Source organism: Notolabrus celidotus, chromosome 18 (genome assembly GCF_009762535.1).
Source record: "Notolabrus celidotus isolate fNotCel1 chromosome 18, fNotCel1.pri, whole genome shotgun sequence".
Classification (NCBI taxonomy): Eukaryota; Metazoa; Chordata; class Actinopteri; order Labriformes; family Labridae; genus Notolabrus; species Notolabrus celidotus.
This window is the reverse complement of record NC_048289.1, coordinates 25921281-25940944: the sequence shown is the minus strand read 5'-3', so window position 1 is coordinate 25940944 and position 19664 is coordinate 25921281. Positions and strand designations below refer to the sequence as shown.

At 41.0% G+C, this 19664-nt stretch overlaps 1 protein-coding gene across 3 annotated transcripts; it reads right to left on the bottom strand.

Moving 5' to 3' along the window:
* Positions 1-8119: 8119 nt before the first annotated feature.
* On the bottom strand, positions 8120-17616 carry pmp22b (peripheral myelin protein 22b). 3 transcript variants are annotated; one of them, XM_034708170.1, is made up of 5 exons: positions 17371-17616; positions 16556-16646; positions 16201-16294; positions 12924-13064; positions 8120-10454 (listed from the first exon to the last, which is right to left on the bottom strand). In XM_034708170.1, exons 2-5 carry the CDS (start codon positions 16631-16633, stop codon positions 10294-10296), a joined length of 474 nt encoding a protein of 157 aa, XP_034564061.1. In that variant the 5' UTR covers positions 16634-16646; positions 17371-17616; the 3' UTR covers positions 8120-10293. The 3 variants fall into 3 exon arrangements, with proteins under 3 accessions (XP_034564061.1, XP_034564060.1, XP_034564062.1); XM_034708169.1 differs by having other exon boundaries at positions 17375-17615; XM_034708171.1 differs by having other exon boundaries at positions 17379-17615.
* Between the last annotated feature and the right edge of the window lie 2048 nt (positions 17617-19664).

Genomic DNA, 19664 nt, shown 5'->3' with positions numbered 1-19664 from the left:
ACAGACTGAGCTGCTGCCTCCTCCTGGTTTTACATTCATTGCTTTGAAACCAAACTGAGGCATCTTAAGCTAACACTGCACATGTATGCTAACTGCTCTATGGGCAGCAAAACTTTTTGTAAATCAGTACTAGCAACAAATTGAAATGAATAATCCTCAGATATCTGGGGGTCATCTTACCACTCTTAAACACAAAATGCTGTACTTTGGTTGCACACGCAGGAATAGCAGAATCAAAATCTGATCAGCCGACCCTACACAGTGTACAGAAATGGTCACAACAGAAAAATGAGCTGTTTTATGACCTAGGTGTATAAACATTTACTTTAACTCAGATTTTTTGGTTGCAAAATTAGACTCAAAGCTTCTGTAAGAAAAGTCCAAATTACCGTATTGACCCCTAAGATAAAACAGGGTTTTGTTCCCCCTCAAAATACATGTGAAAATGTGGGTTGGTCTTCTATTTGGGGTTTACTAATTAAATGTCAGTACCTGTTACAACAGATGGCACCACTTATCTGTAAAGTGAGCATGGCCCTCATTATGGAGGCCAGCTGGGACACACTTCTACAAACAAAGTTGATCAAGTCAACACAAATAAGGCAGAGCTATGATGCTATTTTTAAGCAAACAGTTATCAATGCAATAGAGACATCAAACAACTCACATGTTTGAACATGGGGAGTGTTGAGTGTCTGAAAAAGCACACAACTAGTAGACTGAAGGAACTGTAATCTTTATGGTTTTAAAATACTGATACCAGAAGTGCTTCATTCACACACTTGATCACATTTTATTCCATCGAAATCCGACCATTTATTCTAAAAGACAACATGAATGTATCTTTTTCTATTACAAGCCAAATTTCTGGATGCTTTGGGAGGACGGCACATTTCAACACATGCGTCTGCTCTTAATCCATGACAAAGCCACTCCTGTCCGTCTGACTGAGCCATGAATCATGCTTTATTTCCACTAAAATGATTAGACCTTTAGTGTCAATGCATGTCCGCGGAAGTAATTTTGATGTATAGCCGTAGCTGAAGTTGATTTACTTCTTGACTACATCAGCTGCCAATCTCTGCTTTATTTCCATACCATGATGGACGCCAGCCGGGTCAAAGGTCAGGTACGATTGTTGCTGACCTTGGCCTAGTCTTGACCCTGGGAATGAGCTGGTACGGTGTGTGTTTGAAGGTGTTCTGGTCTGTTGGCTCAATACGGTCCTGTTTTGTCCACATGATGAATGTACGGCCGTGTCATTGGGGAAAAAAGGTAGAAAAAACACACTGTGTCCACTTTGACCCCTTAAACAGCGCTCCGGGGGAAAGTGAGGTCCAGGATCTGCTCTTGAGGTTACGGCTAGGCCCTCAGCGACCAGAGATCATGTTCCTAAATAACCTCCAGACGTCCTCAGGGATTTATGGACCCACTGGGCCAGACGTCCACCTTGGATCAGGGTCAACTTTGAAGGGGCATAGGCAAGTATTGTGTAGAGGTGGAAGGAAGTCTGAAAGCTGCACATGTGATGCATGCTTGCGTGTGAACATGCAAGTGTGTTTATGCCCGTGCTAAAATGTAAGAGGTCAGCTCTCCATGTGATCCGACCAGCTAATCTAAATCTAATCTTGGCCAGCTGCACGTCCTCGGCCCCCTTTAGCCCCATCTCCTTCTTCTTCTTCCCCAGCTGAGGGAGAAAATTATTAAAGCTACAAATTACCAAGACCCAGAGGTTCTTCCACTGCTGGTGATGGCAAGCAGATGGCAGCAGCAAGACTCAAGGAAACCGAGCCCCCTCCCCGTACACAAAGCTCCATTTGCATTTCATGAGCCTTAATTGCTTCTGTAGCCCTCCTCCCCACCGGCTCTGCGATTTTGTGCCTGTCACCGTGCACCCCTGCACCCTAGAAAGAGCTGTGATAGATTAAGGTGGACCTTCTGTTTGCATCCCCCTCATTGTGTTTCAGAAATTAGAAAATACTATCTCCCAGTGGGCTCGAAGTAGAAAGACAAAAAAAGGGGGTGCAGGAGGTGATAGTGACATTGAACAGGATAGGACAAGACAGGGGGAGTTTTTAAGACATTAATGGGAAAAGTGATTGTTTTAAAAGCTTGGGTTTGACCCCATGATGGAAAGCAACGATGCATGCAACCCCCAGACACCTATTAAGTACAAAGGTAATAATGCGTATCAGTCAATATTTGATGGACATTTGGTCTTTCTTCTTTTAAAGTCCTTCTTTTGCTGTTTTAAGCTTTGTGCTGGAGAATACAGCATCTGAATGCAGGAGTTTATGATGTTCATCGAACTGCCAAAAACCAGGTGGTGCTTCAATCAAAAGGCACGCTATGACATAATGTTGATTTGTCATCATCACTGTAGTTAATGTGACAGCGACGAGACAATCGTCTACAGACCGGTGTAGCCTCGGAATGACGTGATGAATATGTCTGGTGTCTGACTGCTTTGTCCCAACACACATTTGTTGTCATTGTGTTTGTATGCATGCATGTGAATGCATGATGAGTGTTCAAGAGCAGTGTGAAGACGATCAGAGGTTAGGGTGCCAGTTTAGCTCAGCTGGTAGAGAGTGCACCCCATGTACAGAGGATGCAGTCAAAGCGGCAACCTCCAGTTTAGAGGAATTGAGTCGATGCAGAAGTGCTAAAAACTGCAGTTCTTCCAGCGTCCACTTGAGGCTGGCTGCAAAGTCATGGAAGCCACATACTAAAAAAAAAAAAGCCTATGTAAACAACAAAAATAAACATGTTTACAGCCTGAGAAAGATTTTATAACTCAGTCTTTTTGAAGACCCTAAGGTCAGAAGATTTGCATACTTAGAGATGTGGCAGATTTGACTGACAGGGGTTACACTGTTAGCTGCAAGCATGGAAGCTAAATGCCTGCTTCAACTCAACCTCTGCGCCTCGTTAGCTCAATCAGAAGTTATTGTGAGTCAGCATTTCCAATATGGAGACCACCATTGATAGGCTTCAAAACTCCACTTGGGAAACCAGTGGTTGAAGTCACTTTGATCAGGGGTTCCCAAACTTTTTAATCCTTGACCCCCAAAATAACAGTGCCAGAGACTAGAGATCCCCTGTTGTTCTGAGGTGGCTAAATGTTGCTCACAGCTGCATGCATGCAAGAGCTAGTAGATAAATCCCAAAACCTAAATATTTCTTTGTCATTTAAAAAAGGCTAGAAGCAGCCTAATTTCCTCAGGGGTCATGTTGCAACAAAGTAAAGAATAAAATTGATGACATTTTTTATTAACGTGGTGTTATCTCAAATTTAGTCACACTTTTTGTATATATCTTTACAACAATGAATAAAATTAGCTATTTAAAATAATTCCAAAATTGTTATTGTTTATTTGTAAGGCATCTTGCGACCCTCCAGGGGGCCCTGACTCCCACTTTGGGAACCCCTGACTGAGACTACGTCCATGTTTTATGCAGTTTATGTCTTCGTCGCCTCGTCTGCCACACTTTTATCTACAGTGGCTGATAAGGACAATCAATCTGCAATGGCTATAATGATCTTCATCAGGAGAAACCTGCAGCAAGTGCAGAGATGATGCAACTTTAAAGACATGTGCAAAAAGTCCAAAGCAAACACAACAGATATAAAAACGCACTGCAAATGAAAAAGACATGCTGCAAAGAGTTAAAACAGCTGTATTAACAGTAAACGTGCTTCAGATACACAAATGATGCAAAGCAAAACACACAAATTAGAACACATCTGCATAAAGTTAAAAGCAAGTAGAGAGTTTTAAACGGAAAATGCTACAGGCATGTAGGGGTGTTAAGTGACACATCCAAACACAACATTTGGTACAAGTTCTGTCATGGCTGATTATGTCATGTGTATAAATAGTTCAAGTTGAAGCCATGTTTTGGTAAGCAGAAAATTAAAGACAATTCCTGAATGAACGAGTGTAGGGTGTCTGGGAGGACACTACAGTAACTCACTCTGAGCTTATCTCATCAACATTTACATAAATTACAGTGCACCTCGAGTCCTTAAGGTGTGGGTACAGACATGAATACACACACAGTACACAGCACTGCAGCACTCTGCAACTCATCTCAGACACGTCTCTCATGTACCAGCAAAGTATCACAGCTGCAGGTTGGGTATATGACCCAACTGAGAGAGGGCACCCTTGATAAAAGTGCTAGTAGATACATGAATCTCACATCATAGCAAGAGTAATAACAGATGTTTCAACATATGGATGTGTGAAGTAGTTTTTAAGGATTTACTATCTTACCTAATCAATTGGTAACACATGAAACCCCAATGTGATTTTTGTACGGGATTTTTGTATATCCTAAAACAAAGATCTCCTCATGTTTGATCTGAATTTATCAAATACTTCATCAGAAGTCAGAGCCCTTTGTCTCCTGCCTTCTCCTCTAATGATGTGTTGTGCTATCAAGGCCTTCATAATGGATCTGGAGGAGGAGCATTCATTAGAGTGACTGAAAGGTACTATCAAGTAGACAAGTGAGAGAAATTACCTCTCACTATCACTTGCGTGCACACTAATGACAGGAGGTACCCGCCCTCGCAAATAAGCTGAGTTTTATTCAAGGCTTAATGATCTTATGCAGAATTAATGAGGTCTAACAGATTTCAATGAGAGGGAATCATCTGCTGAACCCAAGAGAGACACTGAGAGGGTTTCCTCTCCCCTCAGTGAATCACTTCAGAGAGTGATACAGTAATGCACACACTCTACCACATAGGGGCAGTGTTTGTTAACCTGTGTATTATATTGTAGTACCCATATGCAGCCACCAGGTGACAGTATTGCACAAAACATGACTTCATGTCAAAGCTGAAAGTGAATACAGGTTCTATGAATGGAAACATACCTAAGCACCAATAAAATAAAGGAAACTGTGACACCAGGAACAAATTATTGCATGCAGAGCTTTTCAGACACTGAGAGCTGCGTTAACACTCGAACAGACAGACCAGAATGCCAATGTCCCCATTTCACCCGGTGGAAGTATGTGAGAGGGGGAGGCAGTGGGAGGCGGTGACCTCTCAGGCCTGCAACAAGAATCCTCCTTCTGAGAGTACTCTTTCATAGCGGGAGATTTAGATTCCTGTCATCAGCTGCGGTGCAGAAGTGCTGGTTGTGGACTGACTGTTGTCTTTAAAAGGAACAGACACCATCACAAACCATTAGCAAGAATGTGTCCGCACTGGTTGAGTGTTTTATCATTGAATCAGGAAGATTGGATTTGATACATTGGATCAGCACCCCTTGGCAGATGATAGAGGGCTTGCTCTTCTGTACAATTATTTTTATTAATTTTCCTTGGACAGATTCAAATTCTAATGATTCATTTTATTTCAGTAAGTCCTTGATTTCTTGGATTCCAAATTTTGCGCCCAGTTGAATTGACCTTAATGGCTGTATTTACACATGCACTGAACATCCAGACATTTTGAATCCATGCTGAATGTGTGGATGCAATTTACCAAATTTTTTCATCCTGATATTATTAACATGTTTTCTTTTCAAGCCCCTTATAAAATTTCCACAAGAAGCCCTGGCAAGTTTAACACAGCAGGTAAAAGTCAGGAAGTACACAGTGGGTGGAGATGATGACTTTCATATCACTGGACTGGTGAGACACCACTGAAGTCATCATGTATGTAACAAAGGTTCCTCATACTCCTTTCTGAGCAACAGTATATTCTTACCACTCAATTGTTAATACTATTAATATGTTATTTAACACATAGCACTGATATAAAGGAAAATGTGTCATTATCTCTGCCTCCTTCCCCCCTCAATTGGGGATATCTTAACATTATAGGGTCATTTTAAAGTAATTTCCTGCAGGGAAAATTTCCCACAGTCCCACAAAATTTCCAGGATGGACTATTCTGAAATGTCTTAGAAATTTTCAGGAGTGCGTATGTAAGAAATGTTTAAGTCTCATGTTTTGGTCTCATACTTGATGCAACAAGTAAATTACATTTCAGTCCGACCACTCTTATCAAAGAGAATCAATTATTTACATACAATAAACTATATTAGGTGGTATGGCTCTCGTCTAGGAGCTCCCTGCCCTTCCACGTGCGTACGTGGAATTCCAAAGCCTGTGGTGGGGAGAGCACACCTTCCCTCTCAAACACGAAAAGCCAAAGCAGGGAGAGCACAAGCAGCAGCAAAGACTCCACAGTACAGAACAGAGCAAGCATCAAATCAGACTCGGGGAGGAGGTGGGATGCAAAGCGGCTTGCAGACCAAGCAGCAAGAAAAGGCAGCTAAATCAGTTTAATTAGAACGCCCATTTTGCTGTTTACCAATTGTGTAGATGTAGCCGTTTGCTGATAGGGGCTGGTGTTAAGAGCAGCTGAGGTACTGCTGGCAGAGCTTGAGAGCTCAGTTTTTGCAGTTTATTGTTAATCACTTACAGCTCCCTGGTAAAGCTAGCTTTTCTGAGGCAGTGTCCAGTCTCTTATGAATGTGTGAAGCTTAAGTCTGTGAAGGTTCACAGTCAGACATGTGTTGGTATTTCAGAGTTTAATCAAATACGATAACTGGACTTAAAGTTAAATACTGTATAATAATATTTTTTTATGTTAGAACTAGCTAAACAAGTCATTTAAATCCTATTAACACACATGACAATCAACATAGGCAGCTGAACTGAAGGAATTCGCCTGTTAGCTAAGCTAGAACACTGTCACATGGTCTCCCCAAAATCCACTGCAAAGGCACATTTTTAAAGTGTTTTCGAGACAGAGTCAAGACCAAAATACTCACTTATGAATGTGCGTAGCTTAAGTCTGAAGGTTCACGGTCTATGGTTTGGTATTTCAGAGATAATCGATACTACACTGGAAAAAATGGCCCTACAAAATGAAAAAAAAAAAAATATTTCAAAGTACTTTTACCTTGAAATAAGCAAAAAAATCTGCCAATAGAACAAGTGAACATTTGCTTGGTAAGATTTCTTAAAATAAGGCGTAATAGTGAGAAAACTGTGATCCTAAAATGAGCAGGGAAAACTTATTTAAAGCAGTATTTTACCAGTATTTTAAAGCGTAGTGTCTCAGAATAAGACAGGAATGCTAACAATTAGTATTTATTCACTCAAAAAAATAGTTTTGCACTAATACATTTCATGTCAACTTCTCCATTTGAGATATATTCACCTTAATTTGAGTTGTATTATAGCTGCACTTCTCTAGGTTTAAGACCATCTTGTACTTGGAATAAGATTACAAAGTTTAATTTGAGCATTTTGAGATATAATGTCTCCTCATAGTTAGCTGGATATGCTAATATTCAGTCGTGTTGTTTTTTAGGATAAGACAGCTATGCTCTAAAGTAGGAGTTTCATTGTGTGCATGTAGTTTGAGGATGTATATTTTGATCTGATTTAGAAGAAACAGTGCCTGAAAACTGTCACCCACCCTTAAAAACAACAACTTTCCTTTCTTTCTTTCTTTCTTTCTTTCTTTCTTTCTTTCTTTTATCAATGGAGCTGTTTTCTGACAGATTCTCCAATAAAATGCATTTACTTAAATCAAGTAAAGTGTTTGTCTTAAATCAAGATTATCCGTCCTCTACAAATAAGATCTCAGCTTGAAAAATGTTTGAAATGTAAAATAAACCTTGTTTCTTCTAAATCATTTCAAGATTGTTTGACTTAAGACGATATTAAAGAATCATTGTCTAAAAACAAGTCCTTCTATCTTGCTCAAATGTTACTTGTTAAGTAAATGTATCCTAAATCAAGTGGGATAAGACATTTTGACTAAAAAGGAGACAATTTCACTTGGTAAGATTTAAATTTTTAACAATGTATAACTGGACTTATATAACCCTTCACATGAGTAAGTGAAGATAGCTTTTGTTTCGTAGATGTTTCCTCCTGTTTATTTTTAAAATTTGAAAGATATTTATTGTATCCAAATCAAAGAACACAACACTTATGGCTAAGAAAACAAGTACAACCAATGAATTGTTGTTTTATTAGTGTTGAATCCCTTCACACTTGCAGATTTTGCATCATCCCAAAACACTGGAAGCATCTTCCCATGGCTATACGGTGAAATTGACAGACACGACATGCTCCATGATGGTGGTAAGAAACATCCTTTAATGATTCAACTCAAAGTAGCTTTGGTAATATTGAGAGCATCTGGAAGTTTAGGTGTAAACATGGCATAGACATTTGTTGTTTTGCACAAAACAGTTGTTGTGGGCAGTTTTCATTAGAGTCGACCTCTTCTAACTGAACCCTGTGATGAGCATCATGCTAAAAAACCACATCAGACTAGCTAGCGTAAGCTCTGAATTAAATACCCGAACCCACCACGTCATAGTTCTTTTTTTGAAAGGCTGCAGGATCTCACCAGAGATGTCAAGTGGAGGACAGACCCGCCACGTCCAAGTCCTCTTATTTCTGATGCCATGGGAGGCACTGTTGACACTGAAACAGTAGCTGCGTGTTTTGGATAACTGGCATCGGGTGCAGACCGCCGTGCCTTTGCCCCAGTGCGTGGTAGCAGAAGTCACATACAGCATTTGCAAATACATGCACAGGGCAGATTATTTGATCTGCCAGAGTGTGATAGCATACTGTAAAATAGACTTGCTTGGCTTGTGCACAGGAATTTACATTTCAGTTGCTGACATCTTTGATCATGTAGCTATCAACTTCCAGCTACCAATGGTAACAGATTCAACACCACACATGGGGAAGAATTTGCCGTCATTTTACTGTCAGTTTTTTTTCCTTGTGGCACTTTTAGCCCGTAAATGTGATTCAGATTTTACAGAGAAAGCACAACAGTCTCAAAGATGTCTTGTTATCCTGCATGAGGTCATGACCATGTCCCCATGCATCACTTTTAGCATGAATCCAGTCCCTTGTAACTGTGGAATACACAATATTAGATAATGTGAGAGTTGTTTTATTGAGTAAGTGAATGTTTTAAGGCTACGTTTTCATCACCATCTGTTATGCACAACATATAAACAGTGTTTTATACAGTAGAAGAGAAAACATCTAGACATCAGTGGGCAGAGACTGCAGCATGTCAAACTTCAAGTATGTGAAACAGACATTTGTGTCACTACTGCAAACATCTCTGTCCTTTTTTCTTACATACAGAGTTAATGATAACTACGGTTTCCTGTTAGGTAATTTTCATGTATGGCTTCAACTCTGTGGTATATGTTTGTAGTGATGTTAAAAGATACTTTCTTCATAGGCTTTAATTGTTATTTTTTGGGGTGGTTTTGGCTAGGAGGAGGCTATTTGGCTTGAGATTGTAACAGCCAATGACAGGAGGTGAACACAAACATCCAAATGAGGGAAAACTAAGGCAAATAGATAAAAAGATAAAGCTTATATGACGTAATTTTGCTGTGACACAACTCTTCACAAACTGGCATAATAATACTGACATTCAAATGACTTTTGACTATCTTTCTGTAGGTGATGGCGAAACAAAATCAGGCTGTGTTCCCTAAAGAAGCAGTCAGGCACCTTTTTGTAGGATTCTCACTGTAATTGATGGCAAGCTGTTCAACTCTACACAATAACGAAACTCTGTTGTAAATGACTGCTATCAGTAAGAGGAATGATAAATACATAGCACCATCTGTTGTTGAAAATAAGAAATAGAAAAAACACTGAAAACAAAAACACTGAAAGTTGCAAATTCACAAATAGAAAAGGACCAAATCTGTAACTCGTGGCTATGCTACGCTACGTCCATGGATGTCAGCACTCTTTTTTGTAAAGCAAGCCCATCAATGAAATCTTCTAACCTTTCTATTTCCATACATGCACTTTGGTTAATATAATTCAAGAAACTTTTTTGTCTTTCTGCTAATTCTTTGGCAATTAAAACAAAAAAGAAAGAAAACACAACAAAAGAGCATCTAATTATTTCATCATTACAAACAAACACAAGGCACTTAATCAGCTGAAACAAAGCTCATACAAGTATCTGTTGACAAGCAACACAAAAACTATGTACATATATGTAAAAAGTGTTATAAATAGGTTTTAAACCATAGATACTATATACATCTTTTAACTGAGACAGTATTGGTTGTTGTTGTGTTGGTTTGCACTTTCAATTTTTTGGTATTACCCCCTCAGCTGTGATCTGGGTGTATTGGCCTGGTGGCTCCATTGGCCATTGGTACTCAGGCATCAGAACTTGAACTTAAGAGGGGGTCTGACATTTGCAGTTGGGCAGGGAGGTTACTGGGAACACCGGGATGGATTGAAGGCTCATTCTCGCTTCCTCAAGATGACGTAGATGAGTCCGCTGATCAGCGCCAAAGGGCAGGCGACCCACGCCAGGATGTAGGAGTAGCCGAAGACATTTGTCTCCAGCACCCACTCCGGACTCATCACCGTGTAGATGATGGCTCCACTCATCACGAACAAACCTGCACAGAGAGGAAAAAACGTGAGCACTGAGTACTGTTCGCTATCTCTCTGATCAATTATCAGATCATGTTTCACTTCAGCCTCCTGCTCTCTGTCCTGTGCTGAACCCTTTCTTAGCAGTGGGAGCGAGTAGGTAAGTGATTCCCAAGAGGTCTGCCTCTAAAGGGCGGAGTAAACGTTAGCTGATCAACAAAGTCCTAGTCAACCAGATATCCATTGGTCTGGTAGTTGCAGAAAAATAAAATCCATCCAGGAGGCTCCAAGGAAAAAGACTTGTGGGGGACATCTGATGAGCAAGCTACACAAAAGTGAGAGGATGTATGGTTGACTTATTGAAGTAGACATTTTTATGTGTTGTAAAGTTACATTGGTCAGCTGAAAGTGTCCAGATAAGCTCAGATTCAAGAGCAGCACTGAGTAAATAAGGACATTTTACACAAAAATAACCTCAACATTTTCTGACCAATCGCTACTATTTAGCGGCTTAGCTTGTTAGCTGCTATGAGCAATGCTAAAGCCAACTGAAACAGCTTTCAGTGTTTCATAACAAGCACGTAATTTCCACTTATGTGCGTGACTGGTGTCCATCTAATACTAACCACCTGTAGCTATGAGGGAGAGGTTCATTCTGTTCGTTTTTCCCTATGCACTTGTTTGGAATGTGCATTTGGAGGCTGTGTATTTAGTATCCTAATATTTTAGCAGGACAACTTTACCAGATGTGCAGTGTGTTAAAACTGGATGAACAGGTTCATTTTAATCATACAAGCCCACTTGACAATAACACAGGCAGCTCAAATTAACAAAATAGCCTGTTTGCTAGTTGGCAGCCTGTTAGCTAATGAGCAAATGGTCTCTCCAAAATCGACAGCAAAAGCTTTTTTTTTCTTTTTTTTATCATACTCAAGACAGATTCCAGACCAAAATATTAGGGGAGGAGTTTTGCAAGCACATTGGATATCATGGAGATTCCTATAAGAACCAATGGACTCCTAGTTCACTAGCCTCCGTACACATACAGAGATGGAAACAAGGTTTAACCCATCAAAGCTTGTTTTTTAAGATACAGTATGTTAGGAATCATGATGCTATGACTCCCGCCATTAGTGTTGTCTTGTGGTGAAGCAGTAGTTTAGTCATTATGCACCACATATCTGGAACGAACTCCCTGAAAGCTGTAGGTCTGCTCCAACTCTCACCTCTTTTAAATCAAAGATTAAGACTTTTCTTATTTGCCACTGCCTTCCTATCTTAGCTCATTTTAACTCACTTTAAATGCTAATTTTAAATTCACCTTTAACATATTTCTAATTATCCTTTTCTTTTCTATCTTTTATTATATTTGTCATTTTAATGGTGCTCTTTTGTGCTTGTCTGAATGTTACCAATGCTTTTAATGTTTTAATGGAACGCACATGGAGTTGCCCTCGTGTATGAAATGCGCTATACAAATAAAGTTGCCTTGCCTTGCCTTTAACAGATGATATATCATGCATATGTTGACAGAGAGTATATTTTAGTATTACTGTCGCAGTTGTGTGTTTTTCTGGAATGTAGCACAGCATAAATGTTTTTATCTTTAACATTTTGTCACTCTTTGAACTTATTCATTCTGTAAATGTGGACTAAACTAATATACTGAATGTTGGATATGCAGTCTACCATTGGCTTAGCCCACTGTTGGCTTCAATTGATCAGTACTAGTTGAAATGGAAAGTCTTCAGTCAGGGCAGCCCTACCCAGAGGGACCCTCTGTTAATAATATCACAGTGATTCATGCTTATTGAATCCAGTCTCGCCTGTGTTGCCCACCTCCCCGGTTAGACAGAGCATGATCAGTTTGTCAGACCCCCGCAGTGCCAGCCTTCCTGACATTTCAACTTGTGCGGCTGGCAGCTGGCCCAGTCTCATTCCTGTGTGGCTGAGTGGGCACCTGGGTACCAGTCAATGCACTGGCACAGCAGAGAACAAAAAAACCTGGGATGTTGGAAAAGGGCTGCCAAGAGACGAAACAATGGACTGGCAGTGGAGCCACTCTCTGGCAAAAGGGCATGAAGTACAATGGACAAGTGGGGCATTAAACCATTAGGAACTGGCTCAGACTCTCTTAATTCAATTCATGGCAACGGAAGAGGCGGTTTGAGCATCTGTCATTCGTTTATCTTTGTGACTACACAAGTGTTCCTGTATTAAATGACCAAGGGTTGGACTCAAAAGACCACTCATTTGGTTGGCAATTAAGTAATGGTTGGCAGAGAAAACTGCCTCTCTCTCTTTTGTACCATTCTCAATTGAACTCCCTTGTGTTTTGGATTTGAAGTCCAACCAAACAAGCAATTTCAAGATGTCCCTCATTATGTGGAATATGACCCATTTAGCATCAATTGATAGATCAAAGAAAAGAGCTATCCAGGTTGTGTCTTCCTGATATCAATTTATGAGGAAGTGTTGAGGTGGATCCAACTCACCGGCAAGGATCTGGAAGGTTCCAGTGAGGAAGAAGCGTCCTCCCTTCTGCAAAGTGAAGAGCTGGCAGAAGAAGACGAAGAGAGACAGGCAGCTGAAGATGATGGATAGGATCATGAGGGCCTGGACCGCCTGAATCCACTCTGCAAAGGAGAAGAAGGAGAGTGTTGTCAATAACCGGACCCATGATTGACATTATCCTAAAGCATTTAACACTCACTCAATGAGCAAAGGAAAAGGGAAGGGTTAGAGGAAACACATTACTAAAAATAACTACCAAAGTGTGCTGGTCTACTCTCAGCTGGACTTAAAGCATCCTCTCAAAGAGAGCATCATAAGCTAGCCTAGGCCATGTTTTCTTCTGGGGATTTGTAATGGATCCACAACAATGGAACCTAAGGATCTTGTTCCTAAAAGCTTGGCGAGACCCTCACAGCAGGACCTACCACTAAATGTTTAACATTGATTGTTTGTTAGTCTCCAAGGCCTGGCTGCTAGAAGCCATTAACCCATTAGATACCTGTATTGACAAAGGAGACTACAGTCTATCTTTGCTGTCTGAGTTTGGTTGTATCCGTGCTTCATTCGTTCCGCAACGCCAGGAATCCTAGGACTTTGAAACGGGGTCTATTTCTTGTCTGAGGGTGATCCAGGCCGCCTTCCTGGCCTCTCAGGTTACCTAAGAACACACTCTCTCTCCCTCTCTGTATCCATCCAGCTCTTCTTTTTAGTTGTGCCTGCTGTTACTGTCATGTTTTAGTGACATCCCTGGTAGAAAGCGCTGCTTCATTCCAAAGGGCATAGAACATCCTTGATCTGTTTGTACGTTTTCAAGGAGTCTACAAGCCTCCTGTCCCATCCTAAAACCAGCAAATATTCCAGTGGAGACACAATAAAATGTGGGTATTTTATTGTGTCTCCATCTGTATGCATACCACCTTTAAACTCTGACATTCAAATGTCTGATGTGCTTCCTTCAGCCTCCTCCGGCATCTCTAGTTTATTGATTCTCTCGCATTATGTAAATCAAATGCAAGTTGTGGTTTAATGGGGGCACTTACAGCACGGAAAAAAAGGGTAGGATTCATAATTTATTAGACCTCGTAAAACAGAAAGTGTATTAGAGGACAGAGACATCTTGCTTTGTGTGATCTTAACATTTCGACTGACCACATTTAACCTCAGTGACTGAAATCAAAGAACGTCACAGCCGTCTGACTTGTTCTTATTTTCCTTCTGCTGCCTTTTTTCAAAGAATTGCACCATTTTCCTGGAAAATATCCCTCACATCATCCTGACTGATTGCACTCTCTGGAGTCAGGTTACCTACAATATCAGCACCACCAGTATGCCCTGATGATTATTGGCTCCAGGATGAGATATGGAATGAAACACGACACGCTGCAAATCTTCATCCACAGAATGCAGCCGGCACAATACCACACCAGACCAACAATTAGATTCCACTGTAATGATCCTGTCTTCACATGTTACATAATACGGTGATAACACTGTGAGAAATGGGTGAAATGTTCCATCCCCTGTACTATGAATAGTGCCCCTCCTATAAATATGACGATACATCATTTCTGCTTTCTGATAAACATACATCTTGTCCTCCTTCCTTCCTCAACAAACCAGTAGTAGGAAGCAGTGACAAGGGGGGCATTTCCTTAGCGTGAGGCGCTGTTCAAGGCTCAGAATATCCCCGATAAGCAAGAGTGACTCATGCCCCAAAATGCGTATGAATGCTGTGGTTTGTGATTCTGGTATTTTCAGTTCCAGAGACACACAAGGATTCTTCTGTGACTCAAAACAGGAACATAAAACTGTAAATAGCTTCTATCCTTGAGGCCTCACTGTGCTGCAGAGCCAAAATAAAACAGTTTCTACTTCACTGTTTATGTATTGGAAAATACATTCTTTGACAAAAGCTAAATTTAGAGTGAGTGAAGTTTCCTGCCTGTAAGGACATGATGTTTAAGTCAAGTTTGATGTGTAATAGCAGTGACAGAACATTTCTCACTAAGGCGTCATCAAACTTACAGGAAACTTTTAGTCACCAAAGAAACTCCTTGGAAAACGTGGAAGCCCTTATAAAAAAAAACCATGATTACCCTGATTATGAGTCACAAGAGAATGAACTTGATTGCTCAGCAAAGCTCCAGAAAAGCCCAGGCTTGGCTTCCACGTGAGAGCAGACCCCTATCTTCCATCTCCCAAAGCCAAAGCACAGAGCACACGCGCCTTCTTAAATAAACACAGTGCGTCAGTGCGCTAATGAAAGCAAGTCAAACAAACCGGCTGCGCCATCAAACTACCTGGCAGAGTATGCAGGCGCTGCTGGCCTGACAAAACACACACTGGCTGAGCGCGGCTCATTCTAGACAAATGACATCACCCTGGCTGTGGCCGGGCAGCTCCTGCAACTCTGTGACCGCACATTTAGGAAGCAAACATAGTGCTGCTAAATCGTGATGGAGCATGAACTAGGTGATTCATTTTTCATTCTTGAACAATAGAAATTCAGTAATGTGAGAGTCTTTGGAATCGAGATATCCACATCTCCCTTTAGAGGTGGCCGACTGGCTAAATAAATCTCTTCAAGGCTGCAGCTGCTGCCTTAAATTGTCCTAATGATCCCTGCAAACTAACACTGGACACTCTGATGTGACATGGGCGTGACCCCCCGGCAGCATTTGATGTTCTGCAGGAGGTAGTCCAAGGTCTCCCTGCTTTCAAACACTGTCACACACCCACCTACCCACCCCTACACACACACACCCATACATACCTACTACTTTAAATACTCTGCAGCCCCACCCAGATCATCCACAATTCCCAAACTCCTGTCACTATGGACTCCCCAGCATGAGACCTCAATATGGACATCACACCATGACTATTTATACGGCGGCAGCCTATCAGCTCTCACCTCAAGACGGCACTGCCACATTCTCTGCCCTAGATGGCACCAGAGTCCCAGTGGGGCTGTGACACACCCACATCATCAACATGCTAAATGTTGGCTTTCAAGCATGTCATTTTTCACACCTCAATGCTCCTATTAATATCAATTTAGCTGCCTCAAACTGGTTTCAATGCAGAGCTTTTGTATGACGAGCATTTTGCCCAAAGCTGACCCCTGAAATGAAACCATCAGAGAATAACATCCGGAGAACGTATGAAAGCCTCACAGCACAGCAAGGGTCGAATGATATAGTCTTTGCTACTTGATATAAATGAGTTAAACAGTGAAACGTGAAGCAGGTGTCTGACCTCCAGTGGATGCTGGGTCACAGTGGTATCCTACACTGGTTGTAGTGCAGTTACGCCAGAGGTCTGCGGTGCCGGTTTCACTTGACGTCCATACCTGATGGCAAACATACAACATGTCAAGTTATGTGTGAGAACTAGATCATAAAAAAGTTAAATTGGCATGTTCATATTTCTAGGACACAGCTATCAATCCTCCTTAACTACATTTAAATACAACATGGAGACAAAATGAATTACTTTGTTGTCCTGTGAGCTTCAATGGAGTGTTTTTGATACATTTGTGATGATATTTAATCATAAACATGGCACCTGACTGAGGAAAAGTGGGGAAAAACACAACATAGTTTTTACTCACGCTGACTATTGTTGACACAAACAGAAGAACCAGAGCAGCGACGTGCAGGAGGATGATTCCCAGTAGTAGGAGCAGCATCTTTTCAGAGGATCTGGATAGTAATGAGGAGGAGAAGAGAGAGTCTCTGTCAGTCAGTGAGTGAGTGTGATTCTGTGTGTGTGTGTGTGTGTGTGTGTGTGTGTGGATGTCAGAAATGCTGGGACATGGGTGTGTCGCTGCAGCACGTTCAGCGCGGACAGACTTTACTGAAGCCAAATCTGGACTGCGTTTGTTCAGCTTTCATTTAACAATGCAAACGTCATATTTGATAAGAAGAAGTGAGCATTTTGGATGTTTGGTATTGTTCTCAGACTTCTTTCATTCGCATTTAACATCAAGTCTGGGAACAGGAGTAAACTTTGAAGGGTTAAATCTCCTAATTTACAGAAGCAAAATGTGTTATTTCAATCAAAGACTGTCTCTTCTAAGTGCGTCAGCTTTTCTCCTTTTAAAGTGTCTTGATTTTTCGGTTCCTGTCATGTACAGAATATAAATAATAACAGTAATGTTAAAGGTACAGGACATCGTTACCAGAGGGATACCACTCCTATGATGACAGACACATGAAATACCATTTGCTGTAAGTGTAACTTTTTCTTAACAACATGTTATTAGCCTCCAGATAATCTTAATTTCTGCGATGACAGCTCACTCTTTGAATCTGTGTGCGTAATGAAGCAGCGGGTATCCCAGTGAAAACAGCGCTTCCTTCTTTAATCCGCTCGGACAGCAGCTGTGTAATAAGGAAGTTTTAAAAAGGATCAAAGTCCACTTACTTACTTACTTAGCGCGTGTATTCCCACAAGAAAAAAAGAGTTTCAGGGTTGCAGAAAGCAAAAGCAAGTTTCCCCTAAAGAGTCCTACAGCGGTAGTCCGTCAGTCCCAAAAGTCGCTCTGAGACTAGATTGATGCCAGGGCTGACGTTCTGTTATAAAGTGTCTCATTATGGAAGAACAACGCCCTGCGTGCGTCGCTGCGTCATGGAGTGACCCTCTGGTCCAGCGCCAGAGTTCCCAATATAGATGCTCCATGCGTAATAGCGCACGGGTTGCCTTAGTTACTAAGTTACTGTAGTGTGTGTGAGGACCTGACCAAGCATTGTTAGGCTGTCAAGGCAACTAAAAGCAGATAGGCTGATGTGCTTTCGAGGATTTTATTTTTTATTCCTCTGTTTCCAGCTTTTACTGCTGTCCTGACATACTTCTTACAGATGTTCATAACTTTCAAAACACAGTTTGTTGTTGTTGCTTGTTGGTCAATAAAGTTTTTTTTTTTTTTAGATTTCAGCAAAAATAAAAAACACAATTTAGAACATTGAACATTAAAGCTCCCCTGTATAGTTTTTTCCTGCTTCTGAAACAAAATAAAATGAATTTTAATGTCTATTTATAGCTTTATAAAAGCAAACAAGACCATCAACAAGAAGAGAAACTATATCTATATGGTTGTTTTTAATATCTGAAACCACTGGCAGGGGGTAGGTGTCAGACTATGGCAGACAAATACACCCTTTTTTTCACATGTGCCACAGCATGTTTTTTTTTTTTTTTTTTAAAGTTATATTTTTGGCCTTTTTTGCCTTTATTTTATAGGACAGCTGAAGAGAGACAGGAAGTGTGGGGAGTGGAGAGCGGGGGAAGACATGCAGGAAATGGTCGACCGGCCGGGAATCGAACCGGCGACCCCTGCGACAAGGACTGTAGTCTCTGTACATGGGGTGCTTAGACTGCTAGGCCACCAGCACCCCCCACAGCATGTTTCTTGATAATTGATACATTTGACCGTTAAAAGAGAGAAGGATTTGTTTGTTTGTTTGTTTCGTCTTGTTATTTTTGTTTGTGGCATGGGATGGGGGAGGGGGGTATTGTTCTTCTTTGTTAACCTTCTGAATGTTCTATGTCTTCTGAAAAAGCTATAAATAAAGTTTGTTTTTTTAAAGAGAGAAGGATGAGTGTTTTCGTCAAGAATCACTGATTACAGCTCAGATATTTGCTGTTTGATATTGATATTTTAGCATTTTATATAGTGGATTTTGCAGCTTACACAGCTTGATATAAGCCTATACGTACATGTATGGCTTGATTTCTTATAGATTAGAAACTGAAGCTTATTTGATGTTTAAATATCTCCATATCAAAGCCATTGATTTAAATTGATTTCTTATGTGTAAGTTATTTTGAACTTTTTCCAAAAATACATTCTTCCCTCTAACTCAACTCTTCGTTGCCTTGACAACCACTAACACAAACATTTCGTACGGCAGTGCAGCATGGGTCACTCCCCCCTCTGTTCCTCATGTAGTCAGCCTTGTGACTCACAGTATGTGTGAAAGTGTGGATGGGTATGCCCGGCGCACCGCCATGCAGAGATAGCATCAGGGGGCTCTCCTCAATTTGACATGACTCATTTCCAGTGGGAGTGGGACGGCGTTCCACCCTGAACAGAGACCACAGCCCATGTTGGTAATGTGTATGTAAAAGTATTTAGTGAGGTTGGGTCTCGTAAATATGGGTGTTGTCGTGATGAATGGAATTCCGGGAGAGATATCGAGCGAGTTTGTAGTAAATATTTCTACAAGTGTGAGCTGACTTTCTTATCTCTACATCCCTCTGGAGCTTTTCCTGCACAGAGATTAACCTGCTGTCAGAAATGATCTCACTGATCGTTCCTTAAGCTATGCATCTGTCGAACATAATTTCAAAATAAAGAATCACTCTTCTGATAACACCAAATATATCATCTTTATAAATCCTCCAACCTGTACTCTTCATTCTGCAAATTGTCAAAAATTGATTTTACATCCCACAAACTGAAAGTTTTCAGTGGCTGGGAAACAAGCACTTTCTCCACATTAGCAGGCTGGCAGAGGAGCTTAGGCGCTGTCTGACCTCAGATAACCCCTGTCAACATCCACTCTATTCTCTTCACCACTTTGCTCACACTTCCTGGATGCCCGTGTGTGTGTGTTTTCTCACACTCACATGAAAAACAGAGGCCTTGCCACTACACTTCAGTCCACACACATACACATAAAAGAGGGGACGGTTACAAGACAAGATCACAGCCAGTA

Excerpts from the sequence above, each read along its gene's own strand:
- pmp22b (XM_034708170.1), bottom strand. The coding sequence starts at position 16,633 with ATGCTGCTCCTACTACTGGGAATCATCCTCCTGCACGTCGCTGCTCTG. Across the intron at positions 16,295-16,555 it reads TTGTGTCAACAATAGTCAGC|GTATGGACGTCAAGTGAAAC; the intron begins GTGAGTAAAAAC and ends GTTTGCCATCAG. Across the intron at positions 10,455-12,923 it reads AACCTTCCAGATCCTTGCCG|GTTTGTTCGTGATGAGTGGA; the intron begins GTGAGTTGGATC and ends CTCTCTGTGCAG.